This window comes from Amblyomma mixtum, chromosome 1 (genome assembly GCF_055824585.1).
Source record: "Amblyomma mixtum isolate Tamu chromosome 1, ASM5582458v1, whole genome shotgun sequence".
Lineage (NCBI taxonomy): Eukaryota > Metazoa > Arthropoda > Arachnida > Ixodida > Ixodidae > Amblyomma > Amblyomma mixtum.
The window spans coordinates 7,132,001-7,147,611 of NC_143012.1; the positions used below are offsets into that span (position 1 = coordinate 7,132,001).

At 46.7% G+C, this 15,611-nt stretch overlaps 1 protein-coding gene across 1 annotated transcript in view; it reads left to right on the plus strand.

Annotated features, from left to right (window-relative positions):
* LOC149365374 (sodium-coupled monocarboxylate transporter 2-like) overlaps window positions 1-15,611 on the plus strand; it is a 59,736-nt gene that overhangs the window by 7,259 nt on the left and 36,866 nt on the right. Inside the window, exon 2 of the mRNA XM_089583144.1 lies at window positions 5,431-5,705. Within this exon, the coding sequence (XP_089439270.1) occupies window positions 5,431-5,705 (275 nt within the window). The remainder of the gene's footprint in view (window positions 1-5,430; window positions 5,706-15,611) is intronic.

Below are 15,611 nucleotides of genomic sequence, written 5' to 3' on the forward strand. Positions count from 1 at the left end.
CATCCGTCTGTTCATAACAGCCAAACATGTTTCTTTTCTTTTCCAACTACAGCTATATTAGAAACTTTCGCTACCCGAACGGCATCATCGTCGTCCGTGTTAAAGTATGTCGCCAACGAAAACCCTCGCACTCTTGGGATTATTGGGGAAGGGGCGGGGTGTCTTGTGGGACTGGAGTGTGTACGGTCATGAGTGTTGGATGTGGGACTGGGTCACAAGGCCTGCATAGAATTCGGATCGGAAGGATTTATGGTTTATGGGGGTTTAACGTCCCAAAGCGACTCAGGCTATGAGGGACACCGTAGTGGGTGGGCGGGTGGGTGGGTGGGTGGGTGGATGGATGGATGGATGGATGGATGGATGGATGGATGGATGGATGGATGGATGGATGGATGGATGGATGGATGGATGGATGGATATGGATGGATGGATGGATGGATGGATGGATGGATGGATGGATGGATGGATGGATGGATGGATGGATGGATGGATGGATGGATGGATGGATGGATGGATGGATGGATGGATGGATGGATGGATGGATGGATGGATGGATGGATGGATGGATGGATGGATGGATGGATATGGATGGATGGATGGATGGATGGATGGATGGATGGATGGATGGATGGATGGATGGATGGATGGATGGATGGATGGATGGATGGATGGATGGATGGATGGATGGATGGATGGATGGATATGGATGGAAGGATGGATGGATGGATGGATGGATGGATGGATGGATGGATGGATGGATGGATGGATGGATGGATGGATGGATGGATGGATGGATGGATGGATGGATGGATGGATGGATGGATGGATGGATGGATGGATGGATGGATGGATGGATGGAAACATCTTTTATTAGACAAAAAAATATCTTCCAGGGTGGTCCTCTACTGGTCCAGGAGTCCACGGGCTTGTGCTTCACGTAAAGTCCGATCCACCAGCCATTTCTGGTCGGCGGGCTGACCAGTCTGTATTGCAGCCTCCCGGGAAGAATAAGTGGGATTGGGGATTAGGGGCGCTGCTTTTGGGGAAAGTCATTCCCAAGGGTAGTGCAAAAGTGTGGATCTGGGCAAGCCACAGATGTTGCAATCAAGAGGAAAGGTGGGGTGAAAGAATGAGAGACGGTAGGGTGAAATAAAGCAGCCTGTCTGTAATTGCCGCCATGTGGCACTGGATAAGTGCGACAAGGTACTTTGGGGTGGTGGCAGCGTCACACCGCTGAGTTTGTAGAATGCGGTAATTTGATGATATGTAGAAAGTACGGATGAGGCCTCTTGCGCGGGGTTGGGTGCCTGATCGTCCGGGGTCCGGGAGGAGAGTTCTCAGGCCAGCGCATGAACGCGCTCATTAGCGGGGATCCAGTAGTGAAAGGCTCCGGAAATCTTGACCACCTGGGGTTCCTTAACGTGCACTGACATCGCAAAGCACAAGGGCTTCTAGAATGTCACCTCCATCGAAATTCCACCACCACGACCGGGATTGAACCCACATCTTTGGGGTCAGCAGCTGAGCGCCATAACCACTAGGTGTTAAGGATGACGTGGGGCTGTGACTGGGTGAAATAACGAGGGCACGTGGGACTGCATCATAGCGGTCACGTAGGACTTGCTGTGTCTGTGGCCATGAATGCAATGTGGCACTGGGTCGTAAGTACCAAGTCTTAGCGTAGGTGATGATTATGTAGTCGACCTGTGACTCCTCAGAAGGTGAAAAGCCGGGAGCAAGCTTCGTGGTACTACTATTGCTTATGACCTTCACAGGAGAGCCGAATGTCGGGACAATTGCTCTTAGGGGAGATGGCTTGCCATGCTTTCAAGAGCAATCGCAGAAAATGCAACCTGCAAGTAGCAGACCAGCGAAATGTCTTCCGCCTCTGTCTATTTTGGGCTTCCAGTTCCCTTCCTAGTTGTTATCTGCGCTGGTTCTTGAGGGAAACGTCTGAGATTTTTTAATACAGGAAATGACACAATCTAGGATTTGCGATAAAGTTTTAATGCGAAAGCACTATTTTTCAATCAATCAATCAATCATTCATTTTATTTCCTTAAAAAAGGAGGAGTACGGGACTAAAAGCTCGAACAGCTTGACGAGGTCCCGACCCCTTGTTAGTTGGCATGACAGCAGGATGACGGCCAGTCTTACACAAAAAAAATGAAAAATATCACAAAGCAACGGGTAATACAGAATGAAACAAGACGGCAATCAATCGGAGAAGCAACAAAAGGTAATACAGATAAATCAACACACATAAGCAACAGCGGTGAACAAAATTAGGCGAATAGGAAGACATGGTTTAGTCTTGCAAATGAATAAGTTGACAAAAACGTTTAATGCGACAGTTTCGGTTTCTGGAGGGATCAAAATTTTGTCGGTCTAGTAAGTTTAACAGCGAAGGTAATGTATAAGACAGAGATTGTTCATCATATGAGGTTCTCGGGGTGTGTACAAACCACATTTCTTTCCGCAAAACCAATAGGCGGATGTGTAGCCTCTGAGAGAGTAACGAAAGGAAAGCGCACAACTGGCCCCCTAGGTCAGTGGACACCTCAATCGCACTTTGAGCTACGCAGCAATAGTGAGAGAAATGAATTGTGCGCTACATGCGTTGTTGCTGACAGCGTTGTAGAAGAAACGCAACATCGGAGTAATAGGCCGTCCGCGTTCATTGGGTTCATTGACTTTGGCATGGACAACGTTGTATACTCCATCTATTTTGAGCGAAGGAAGGGCGCATATTGGCTCCGTGTGTCAGTAGACACCTCAACTACGCTTTGAGATGCGTGTCCGTGGCATCCACCAGCAAAAAATCCGTGCTTTCGCACAATATTCCTTGCTTAGCAATGCTAAGCCACCAGCCTTTTTTTTTTTTCGCGCACCCGACGTGGCGGCCGCGTTTCGATGCAGGCTAAACGCAAAGGCGCCAGTGTGCTGTGCGATCTCAGTGCACGTTAACGATTACCGAAAAGTCGAAATTATTCCCGAGACCTCGACTACGGCACCTCTTTCTCTCTTTCATCTTTCACTCCCACCTTCCTCGCTTCCCTTACGGCGCGGTTCAGGTGTCCGCCGAAATATGTGAGACAGATACTGCGCCATTTCTTTTGCTCAAAAATGAATTTTATCCACCTAGATAACAATGAAGGTGCCCTCCTCGCCTTAAGAAGTGTACACAGTCTAGCCCGGTTATAACGAAGTCGGCGGGAATCGGAAATCACTTCGCTATATCCGCTATTTCGTTATATGTGGACTACGAAAAAAATGCAAACATCGGCATACCGATTTATTGCCGCTGAAAGACGTCGTCCAGCGTCCCCTGAACACGTTTCGCGAATGCGGACTTCAGGATTGCGGCTTCCATACCATCCAACTGCGAACCAAAGATCTGGTCGAACTCCGCGATAACGCGATAACGATAAAAATGAGCCACGCTTCCAACATGCACAATGCTGCCGCGCTTTCTCCCTGCCTTGCGCACCGCGGCACCGACATAAAACAAAGCGCGCGCTGCCACACCTCCTGCAGACTGCAGTCCAGCCGTGGCGCCGACTGCCTGGGAGAAATAGAGAACCGAGATTGGCCAAGACGGCCGCTCTCTGCGACGTCATCGAAAAAAAAAAAATCGTCTCTGTTCTTTTTTACATTTTTCCCCTGCGCGGCGTGCTCTACCGCTCTACGCCGTGACGCCGTTCAAGGACGGCGCAACACGAGACCAGCGTGCCATGCGATGCAGTGAAGCAACCTTTCGCTCCGCAGGAGAGCAGACGACGCCACGAAAGGACGCCGTCAGCCGAATTTTGCTGTTATTTTCGCGGAAAAAATCGCCTCAAGGACGCAAAAATGTGTTGATTGGCAGATTATTTTTCGGTTGGTATTAAATCTCTTCGTTATATCCGCTGACGCGCTCTTATTTACTTCGTTAAAACCGGACCCAAAATGTATTGAAAATGCAAAAATGGGAATGGGAAATTGAAATCCCTTCGTTATAACCGCTATTTCGCTATAAGTGGCTTCGTTATAAACGGGCTAGACTGTACTGTACACATGGTCACTAGGATAGGAGGTGGGTTATCTATGTTATCCTTTTTTGAAAAGCTATGCGCTAAACAGACGTTCAGAAGAAAAAAAGTCGAGACGATGTCAGTGCACGTTAAAGAACCCCATGTAGTCGAAATTTCCGAAACCCTCCACTACGGCGTCCCTCACAGCCTGAGTCGCTTTGGGACTTTAGACCCCCATAAGCCATAAACTGCACAACTTTCACTTTTAACTAAAGTTGAAAGCTGCGGTTCTGTCCTGTTGTCTCAACGTTTTTACTGTGAAAGTTGAAAGTTGCGCTTCAGTCCTGTCGTCTCTACTCTACCTGTGAACGACTCTTTACCGCACAGCTTTCAAAAAAGATCATGGACCAGCTAGCCCGTCAGAAAGTCTTGATTCGGCACTATGATATCCAGGTCATTTTAGAACAGGATGAATTACAAGAAGTTGTAGTATTCGAAGAAAATGAATATGACCTGGATAGAACACACAAGCTGTTGTGGGCCATTGATGGGAATGCAGGTATGCATTAGTTGCACCTAGCAGCTTCCTAGCGCATCTGAAAGTTCTTGCCGAGAGAAAGGAAATTGCTGGACAAACTGTGCGGGTATCAGCGTGACCCTCGGCAAGTGTCACTGGCAAACAGAATCTAGTGAATCGTCAATAGTGCTAAGTTTTCGCCGAGGTTGAATTAAAAGTTTTAGAAAATGGAACATTACGAAATATAGCACACATGCACGATGTTGGTTTTACTGAACAAGTGAACCTTTTGTACCAACTTGAATAAGACCCCATGTTCAAAGCAAAAAATGAACGACGGAAAAGAAGAGCCACAAACGCTGCTACGACTACACCACCCCGATGATATCGGAAGTTCCGACAAAGAGGTTCTGAGGAGCCCCTGTCACCATCTGTTCGATTTGTTTATAAACCGAAACAGGGTCTATACCTCTACTGGTCTTGCCGATTTGAGCCTTTCCACAAATCAAGGGGTTCTGATACACCACCTATACGGCGCAAGCGTCAAAATGCTTTTCGTGTGCTTATACTGGGGTCTACCGTCGGTTTAGCAAAAAATCATAGAACACAATCGGCCACGCTTAGAAGGCACAGGTTTTGACTGATCCAATGAATGAATGAATCAATCAATCCATGAATCAATCAATTAGTCTTTAAGTAAGCAGGAGAAAAAGAGAGCGAGACTGGAAGTGAACGTGCATTTCAGCTGTGCGTGCTCGTGTGACTGGATGTGTCCGAGTTTCTGGGTGCGAGTTAAGGCGGAAGTGAACACTACTACTCCGCCGAAAAAAATGATTATAAAGAAGCTATTTTCCCGAGACACGCCTTTTTGTCATACCATTGATTTTTTTTCTTTTACAGGCATCGGTCTTTATTTGTCCCTGAGTAGCCGGAGTGGCCTCAGGAGCAAAGATGAGACCTTCCTCGGAAGCCGCACAATTCGCACGCTTCCACTGGCGCTGTCCATGTGTGCGTCCAACGTCACGGCGTCGGGCCTGATTGCGTTCACGGCCCACTACTACCTCTACGGCTTCCACACGCTCTGGGCCATTCCTGCTTTCGTTCCGGCTGTGCTCATTGTCGCATTCCTATTCTTGCCCGTCCTGTACGAGCTGAAGGTCACCTCCATTTTTGAGGTAACGTGATAAGTTTTTAAAAGCAGTAAGTACACGTTATCATATTATTTAACGTCCCGTATACGCCTACAAACAAAACTATTACCCTTGTTCACACTGGGCTATGAAGTCACTATAGTCTTGCTTTAGAGTGATATATCGAACGTCATTTGCCTTCGCTCGTTTGCTCGCCCGATTGCCTGCGTTTTTAAAGAGTCGCTTGCTTGTTTTCAGTGAACTTTAAAGATTTCTCATAGATAATGTTTTCGTATTTGAACGCAGTTTCATACAATATTTGCTGCAACTGGAATGCAGCTATCTGGAAGTCTTTCACGCTTTAAAATCCTGTTCAATACAGACCCACTGTTCGGATGGTACTGCAGATGCAACTGAGGCCATTCTAATTCGTTTGTACGAGTTGTTGTGCCGGCCTAAGTGGAGGTTGGTTGGTATGCGAGGGGTAGCAGTATTTCATACCCTACGCTCAGTCTGGCCATCCCTCTTGAGATTCACTCAGGCATTCACAGTATTTTGCTCCTAGGCCACATATAAAAATCGCGTTTATTTTCATACTTTATAGTAAAACACCAGTAGTGCCGTCAAAAACCACTCCAGACCGCTGAATTCAATTTCATTTTCTGCCATTCAAAACAAGTCAAAACAGCAGGGTGCAAAAATCACAGCTCGGCCAGTTGTTTTCAACCATGTGCTGCGTCGAATAATATGTTTACCGAGGACCGGAGGCCACATGCGCGAACGAATGTTTCCGCCTGCGTGTCGTTCATGTGCGCTCGAAAGCTTGCTGGCACCCCGGAAAAGGCTAACTAGGAGCCCTGATGCAAGAACAACGCACAACGCAGGCGCATGTTTGGCGACAAAATGGAACAGAATGTTTGACCTTCCCGTGTGACAGCTTAACAAGTAGTGTTGGGCGAATCAGTTCTTCAGTTTTTTTGTTTGTTTTTTTGCGCCCAGCGCACATATTTCTATAACAAAACACGACAGTCTGTGCGTTTTGGCAGTGCAGTTGTAGAGGCATTAGTTGCAAAGCAGAATGAATATACATATTTACATTCGTAGCTATCTACCTGCCTACTTACATGCGCTCTTCGAAGCAACAGAGCGTCCGTTCCGCGCGTCGAAGCGAAGTGGCAGACGACCAGAAGCATTGTGGGCTAATTTTACCAGGTTAAAGCGGACGTGACCTAACCATTTTTAGTGTGCGAGGAAAGCAGGATATCTGAAGCATCTGGATATCAACTTCAAAACTGTAGGCCAATTTTGCGACTTTTCATCCAATTGTAAATTTCGCCGGCGACCCCGCCTCAGCTAAGCCTAACGAGACGAAGGACTCTGCTAGACCTCGGCGCTTGCGCCGAGACAGAAGCAGACGGAAGGATGGATGCTCACTAGCCCCACCGGGAGCGCAAACGCTCCCAGGGGCTTGCAAAGCGAGTATTCGCACAGCGAGGATTCGCACATGGAAGATGAAGATTCTGAGGACGAAAGTTCTACCCAAACGTGCCGGGAACGTGCAAACGACGCCAACACGGACGCGGAGGAAAACGACAACAATGGCGCGGATAACTGGGCGCCAGTTATGCGGGCCAGGGCGTGACGACGAGAAAAGCTTAAGCAAGCAAAAGAAGAAAAGAAAGCGAGAGCGGAAGCCAGGAAGCTACAGACGCCAGCCGGACGGTACGCAGCGACCAATTTGGAGAAGACAAGCGGCAAGGCGCAATCGCGGAGAAAATCAAAGCTGCCCAAAACCGACGTGAAGGTCATCCTTAGAACTAAGCAGGGGCTGCAACTGAAACAGGTACCACAGTTTAAGAATACTGCGTGGTTCTCTCCCGACAACAATGGGACGAAATTTGTAACTCCCTCAACGGGCAAATACGCAGAGGGAGTGGGTGGAGGATCATAAAACACCTCCTCGACGAACACGGAACAAAGTCCAAAACTATGCAACGGACCAGGCTAAGGAAATTAGTACACCGCGCAGAGCAAACCAATACTGCCGAAGCGCTTGTAGATGACCTTGCCAAACGGTACTTACCGCTTAAATCGACGCTACCCAGTACCTTACAAAGGCAGAACTATGATGGTGCCCCAAACTCAGAGCTAGATACGGACTTCACAGAAAGCGAAGTACGCTTCGCAATACACGAATTTCCTTAGCGAAAAAGAGGATGTGCTAAAAATGCATTTCAAACATATAGTAGTAATTTTATATTTATTTCGCATTTTTTGTCCGTATGCTTAAAATGCAATACGAATGCTTTAAGTATACTAGGAGTAATATTTTGAACGTTCTTTAAAATACGTGAAAAGTACATTTTTGCCCGCTTAGCATATTTACAATGCATTAAAAATATACTAAAAATATACATTAAATACATTAGAAATAGACTAAAAATATGCATTTAATACATTAAAAATATATCTACTTGGGCTAAAAAAATGTCTACTGGGCGGCTCTATGGAATAAGACGGTGAGGCGTTTTTTTGCGTAAAGACTGTGGGCTGCCAAATTATCGCATAAATACCCTACTAGTCGCGTTCGAATCTGAGGCTAATCGAGAACCGAACTGCTAGTTGAAATTTGCGTTAGGCATGGGTCACGAGTCGAACTGTCAACCAACAGATACATGGGCGTCTAAGGGAGCCGATCGGCCTTGCCATTCGGGGTCCTTTTCGCTGGCATATACGGGCCCAGAAGTACCCAAGGCGCCTTTGGCGGTATAATGCTACCACGTTCTCACACGGAAATGTTCGAATGACATCTGAGTCGAATGACATTCGAGAATTGGAATGACATTCAGACTTGACGGACTCCCGCGGTTCTACACGGCGCTTACCAAACGCATTCGAAAGCCTCAGCCCGTTTTCAGTGTACAGCGACGACGACGACGACGACGGTCACACTAGTCCGACAACGACAGTATATATCACGCTCAACAACAGCATGTGATTATAGTGAAATATCTAGTTTACTGTAATATGACTGTAGAGGGGCATGTTTTTCAGGCCAACGACACCGACGAATCTGATCGGCGGACAGTCAGCCTTGTCGGCGGCTGAGCGAAAGCGCAGTGATGAGCGAAACGAACGGCTATATTTCACGTGTGCACACCCGAACACTCATCAGCGATAAGCGCTTGCAAAATCAATTTCAGTCGACGACGGCTCTCTTCCCTTCCGCGACGACTAAGCCCAGCGAGACTGCAGGGTTGGATCTGTGATTGCGGCGGTTGTAAGAGCGTTGTAAGTAAGCGTAGGTTGTAAGAATCACAACCTTTAGCGAATGAAAATGTTCACCGGGTGCAGTTTTGGCAACAGTGACCTGAAATCAACTATTGCTTACATTGCAGGGCACGCGTACTATGAACGGGAAACGACGGTGTGACCCAGACTGCCGAGCAGTGCTTTACGGCCAGCAGCAGTCGTCGCCGCCGCTAGCTTGTGGATAACAAGTTAGGCCGTTTCAGTTAAAGCGAACGGTCGCCAGACATACTTCTGCATAAAGTAGTTTAAAATAAAGTACTGGTCACGTCGGAGAAAGTCGGGACAAGAAGCGAGAAGCACCGGTCCTGCGCGATGCCCAACCCGGCTGTCAAGTGTTTCTCAGGCGTGCGATCGTATATCGCTTCCCACACATTGTCGCAGTGCGTAAACAAGCGCAGGTACAACCGGTGAAAAAGAAAACAGATTGTTTAATAGAACTAAAGCGCAGATTGCTTTTTATGTCATGAAAAGAGCACCAGCTGTTCGTACGCAGCGATGTAAACAACAGTATGAGTGCAGTCGTCCTAATCGGCGCACTGCTGGGGAAATTTCATGCTGACGCGGTTAATATTCATGGGCGTAATATTATCTTCAAGCTCTCCCTTAGACAGAACACGAGCTATTTGCTAAACAAACAGCAGAAAAAAGTGAGCAGCGGGTATCGAAATGAACAGCCACAGAGCCGAAAGCAGTCGCGCGGCTATGGGCGGGGCGAAGCGACGGCAGCAGCGACGGCTATTGGTTGGCACGATCTGTGTTCGCGTTTCGAAGGCATTCCAAAATCTGGAATGTCTCCGCGGAGCTCCGTCGACCCGAATGTCATCTTAACCGAATGCCGTCGAAAAACTTCGTGTAGCACCGTTAAATGACATTCGGTTGGAAGGCATTCGAAGCGCCCGTGTAGCAGGGGTATAATGGGTGATCACCTTCCTGCTAGAAGTTACCATAAATGAAAGGATGACAGGAAAGGGAGAGTTTTCAATCTTCGCTGAAACGTCATTTCGAGCCCTAGATTGTTCAACGGTAGCTTGAAGTGTAATGCAAATATGTTTACGCGGACTACCCATTTGTTAGAATTTAAGTATACTTCAGGCGGTTTAATTGCGTATTTAGGAAAGTACACTTTAAATACATTGCCAACACCAAAATGCGATTTCCCGAAACTCGAATTCGAGCATTAGATTATTCAACGGCAGATTGAAGTGTGCTGCAAACATGCTAATGTGGACTGCCAATTAGTTAGAATTTCAGTATTCTTTGGACGAATTAATCGCGTATTTACGTAAGTACAATTCAAATACATTGACAAAATGCAAATTCCATGTCCCGAAACGCGATTTCGAGCCCTCGACTGTTCAACGGCAGCTGAAAGTGTGCTGTAAATAAGTTTAAAAGGACTGCCGTTTGTTAGAATTGAAGTATACTTCGGATGAATTAATTTCATACTTACGGAAGTACACTTTTAATACACTGACAAGATGCTAAAACTGCATACATATTTTTTCACGTATTTGAAAAGTGCTCTAAGTATGCTTTAAGTCAGGTATTTTTGGCATATTTTAAGAATATATTTCGAATACCAAGCATGAAATTTCAGGAATGTATTTCCTACGTATCTTTAGTGCATTCATGAATACAAAATATGTTTCAAATAGAATTTAAATAGCACACCGTATATTCCAAACGTATTAGTTTTCGCTAAGAGTAACTCTGCAGCTGGCGCCTATGGCATCACAAATCAGGCTGTCCGAAATTTAGAGGACAACTCGGTCACGTTCACGGAACAGATCAACGAAGCCTGCAAAACTGGCCATCTACCTGCAGAGTGAAAACATGCCAACACGGTCCTCACCCCAAAACCGGGCAAGACGCTGGGCCTACAAAACCTAAGGCCAATCTCACTAACGTCCTGCCTAGGAAAGCTAGACGAACACGTCATCCTGAATAGACTATCGGCATACGTGGAAGAAAAGGAGTACTTCCCCTACAATATGATAGGCTACAGGCCGGGTCTCTCAACGCAAGACGCTTTGCTACGAATCAAGAAAAGTCTGTTGGATCGCCCCACACGAGACACCAAGGCGTTACTGGAACTCGACGTGGAGCAAGCTTTTGACAACATCCAACATCCAACATCAAACCATTCTCAAAGCCATATCTGACCACAACCTCGGAACACGCTCCTACCGCTACGTCAAGGCATTTCTGGAGGATCGAACGACCACTCTCCGGATAGGCGAGCACGTCTCGGAGAGCTTTGATCTGGGAGATAAGGGAACACACAAGGCTCATGCTCAGTACTTTCTCCATTCTTATTTAACTTGACGATGACAAAGCTTTCTCGCGCACTGGGTGAAATCGCTGATGTGGAGCACACCATATACGCAGACGATGTCACCATTTGGAGCACCAGTGGCAGCGATGCGGAATTGGAAGCTCGCATGCATGAAACCATCACGGTTACCGAGACCCATCTCGCCCCAATGGGACTTCGCTGCTCTTCTCGAAAATCCGAGCTGCTCATCCACCACCCCCCAAGACCAGGGCGCCCGTCCAACGACTGGCGCAGATACCACACTTCATGCATAGAGTTACACGACAGGGATGGAAATCGCATACCTACAGTCGACAAAATACGAATTCTCGGACTAACCGGGTCCAACTGGGTGATGCTGGCCAGCATCACGATCAAAATTGCAAACGCGATCCAGATGTTTCGGCGCATCATGAAAAGGCACAGGGGAATGAGCGAGGACAACGCCATTAGAATTGTACTAGCCATACTGACCCAGCGCGAAAGACAGACAACAGCGCCGTGTTGTCCCGCCTTCCCTTGTGTCTGTCTTTCGCGTTGTGCCAGTATGGCTAGTACAATTGAAAACCAACTCGCCCAGCTTTCCGTCCTACCGAGGTCATTACAATAGTACACACTTTTGTACTCTGTCACATCGCATACGAGGCTGCGATGCTCAAGTGGAAAAAAGTACATCGGAAAAGGCTCGAAGTACACATACGCCGAGCTTTCAAGACAGCGTTGGGGCTCCCGATAATGCCTCCACTGATGTACTCTTACAGCTAGGAGTGCACAATACCCTTGCCGAAATCATCGAGGCACAGCACACGGCACAGGTCGCACACCTATCAAGCACTAAAGCGGGCAGAAAGATTCTCGTCAAGCTCGGCCTGGACACAATAGCAGAAAGGGACGTCCTGTAGTTACTTAAAGTCGTGCGAGAAGTAATTAAAGTGTCCCCCTTCCTAAGAAACGTAAACCCGATCCACAATTAATTACAGTTAACCAACAGTCAATCCATCTCATAAAGAGCCAAGAAAAACCGCCGGACATCATTGCCAGCCAGGAATACGGGGCAGACTAAAAGCAAGCATAACAGGATACGAGATGTATGACGGAGACGGTACCGGCAGGGCCGTTACCTTAGTACATAAGTCAATTGCGGCAATGTGCAATACCAACATAACGAATGCGGACGTACACCACACTGTACTAGAAATTGTGCTCGAAAAATCAGCGGATGACAGCGCTTTCATCATAAATGTGTACAGCCCTCCAAAACAAAAGAAGCCCCGAATAAATGAACGGATAAAAAAAAGCCAGCGATATGGCAGGCCTGAAACCACTGTTTATCCTAGGAGACTTTAATGCGGCAAACCCCAGTTGGGGGTTTCAAAAACTCAATGCCAAAGGGAAAAGCATAGCAGAAACCGCAGAAAAAAACTGCATGAAGTTAGCTAACGTCCCCACAACTACAACGAGGTGGTTAGGAAACAGCGTCTGCAAAGACACCACCCCTCACCTAGCCTTGTCAAAAAACAACGAGAATATCCAATGGGAAAATACAATGAAGACCTTAGGGAGCGACCACTTCATCCTTAACTTTAAAAAAGCCGCAAGAGAAATGAAGAGATGCCTAGCAACTGCCAAAATCACACACTGGAAAGCCTTCCCAAACCACGGCGACGGAACCACAAAACCGATAACCAACATAGAAGAGTGGTGCACGGAGCTTACGAAGGTCACACGACAATACTTGAAGATGATCGTTCGCACGGAACAAAACCCATACGTAGACAGCCACCTTCTTCACCTATGGGAAGTACGAAGAAGCCTTATCAGGAGATGGGGGCAGCAAAAACACAACACGAAACTCAAGCTGAACATCGCCGAACTAACCAAGAAGGCATCAGAGCACGCAGACAACATCGCCACGAAGAAATGGCAGCAGTTCACGGAAACGCTTAGAGGAAGACTAGGCATGGCCCGAACTTGGAATATACTAAGAGCCTTGATAGACCCAACTAAACCCAAAGCGGAAAGCGGCAAGTCCATGAAAAGACTAATCCACACCTTCCCTGGAACGGAAGAACGGCTAACACAGGCACTGAGGGAGAAATAATAAATCTAAGGCCATATTATTCATGGCCAGAGGGAAGCAAGCACAGATAGAAGAAAGGTTGGTTCTTGGGGGTGCACCCATAGAAATTGTTAAGAAACATAAAATTCTTGGCGTAACCTTTGCTGCTGACATGTCGTGGAATCATCACATTCAATCATTATCAAGGACACTATCTACGTCAGTCGGCGCACTAGCACGGTGCCGTCATTTTCTTCCAGATAGAGCAAAACTTCAAATTTATCATGCACTGTTTTCCTCTCACATAAATTACTGCACATTGGTTTGGGCCACAACCACACAAACAAATATTCAAACACTGCTCCTTCTTCAAAAGAAAGCACTTCGTTGCATTGCAAATGTGTCCTATTTACATTCATCTGCACCATTGTTCACACGGTATAACATAATAAGCGTCGAAAAAATTTACGAGTTCCGTCTACTGTACTCATACTTATTTTCCGATGAAAAGTTTAAGAGCCTCATAAAATTCCTTTCGCATTTGCAGAAACAGAAAAGTGATTGTCGCACCCGTGGATCTGAGAAATGGCTGATACCACGCAGACGTACAAATTATATGCTACAGTCGCTCACGCACAACTTGCCGTGCTTGCTTAACAAATTACTGTCTGCAAATTTTGACGTAAGCGCATGTAATAGAAAACAGACGCGTGAAATTTTTTTCTCATCCCAGTTTTTGTGCAGCTAATCGTATTCAATGTATTTTCATTGCCTTTATGTTTTTCGTACTGTATACTTTCTTGTGCTGTGTTTTGATGTGTTTCGAATGTGTTCCGATGAGTCAATTTGTGTGAAAGTGTAACTGAACATGTGTTCAGAATTTTGTGTTGGCTATATGCTGCTGCCTTGTACGGGCATCAGGCACCCTCAAGCTGCCAATGGCAGCTTTTTTGCCTGATGACCCCCAACGAGTCGTTGGAAATAAAGTTTTGAATTGAATTGAATTGAAATGCTAAGGCACAACCAAGCACCAAAAGCAAGACCAAGAATACACCGGCGAAGACGACCTTGAGATGGATAGGCCAATCACCAAGCAGGAAATAAGGGCAGCCATAAAAAGAATACGGCAGCGGCAAAAGGCAGAATAAATAACGCTACCATTAGACACAATGGAGGCACGTCCATCGCCGAGCTTCCCAAGTACCTAAACGCAATCTGGGAAAAAGGAATCGTGCCGGCGGAATGGAAACATGCAGAAATAATTAGGATACCCAAGCCGGGCAAAAGACTCCAAATCGAAAGCCAAAGACCAATCTACCTAACCTCCTGTCTAGGGAAGATATACGAGAGAGTGATAAATTAAAGCATCACAAACTACATGTAGGACAAGAGATATTACCCTGATGCCATGTTTGGCTTCAGCAGGGGACTGTCCACGCAAGATGCACTCCTACAATTAAAGGAGGATGTCCTCACTGAAATAACAAGAAGCGGCGAACACATAGTGCTAGTGCTCGACATAAAAGAAGCCTTCGATGACGTGGGACATGCGGCCATCATGGAAGGCCTCAATAACATAAACTGTGGAAACAGAGCCTTCCGTTATGCCAAAGCCTTCTTGACGGAGCTAACGGCTACGATGGGCATCGGAAACACAAGTTCGGAGAGCTTCATGGTGCCAAACAAAGGTACGCCGCAAGGCTCAGTAATATCACCGCTTCTATTCAACATAGCGATGATAGGACTCACGAAAGTATTTGATGAAATAGAAAACATCAGCTACGCAATGTATGCAAACGACATAACAATATGGACAACCACAGGCTCCCTAGCAGGCAAAGAAGTGAGGCTACAACGAGCGATCGACCATACTGAAGAATACGCCAGGGCCAGGGGACTATTTTGCTCAGCAGAAAAATCAGAATACGTAGGAATCAAAAAAGGTAAACGAAAATACGACTCTCAAATCACCCTGAAACTCGGAAACGAGACAATACCCGGAGTGTGGCTGCAAAACACAGGACGAAGTGGCAAAACCATCGCCTCTATTAAGAATACAACAGAGCAAGTCGCCAGAATCGTGCGAAGAGACAGCAGTAAAAAGAAGGGTTGAGAGAACAGGACACCCTAAGACTCATAGACAGCCTCGTCACGAGCAGGGTAACGTACAGCCTACCGTACCACGAACTAAACAAGCAAGAGACTCTACAAATCGACACCATACTACGCAAAGCGTACAAAACGGCGCTCAAACTTCCAGTGTCCA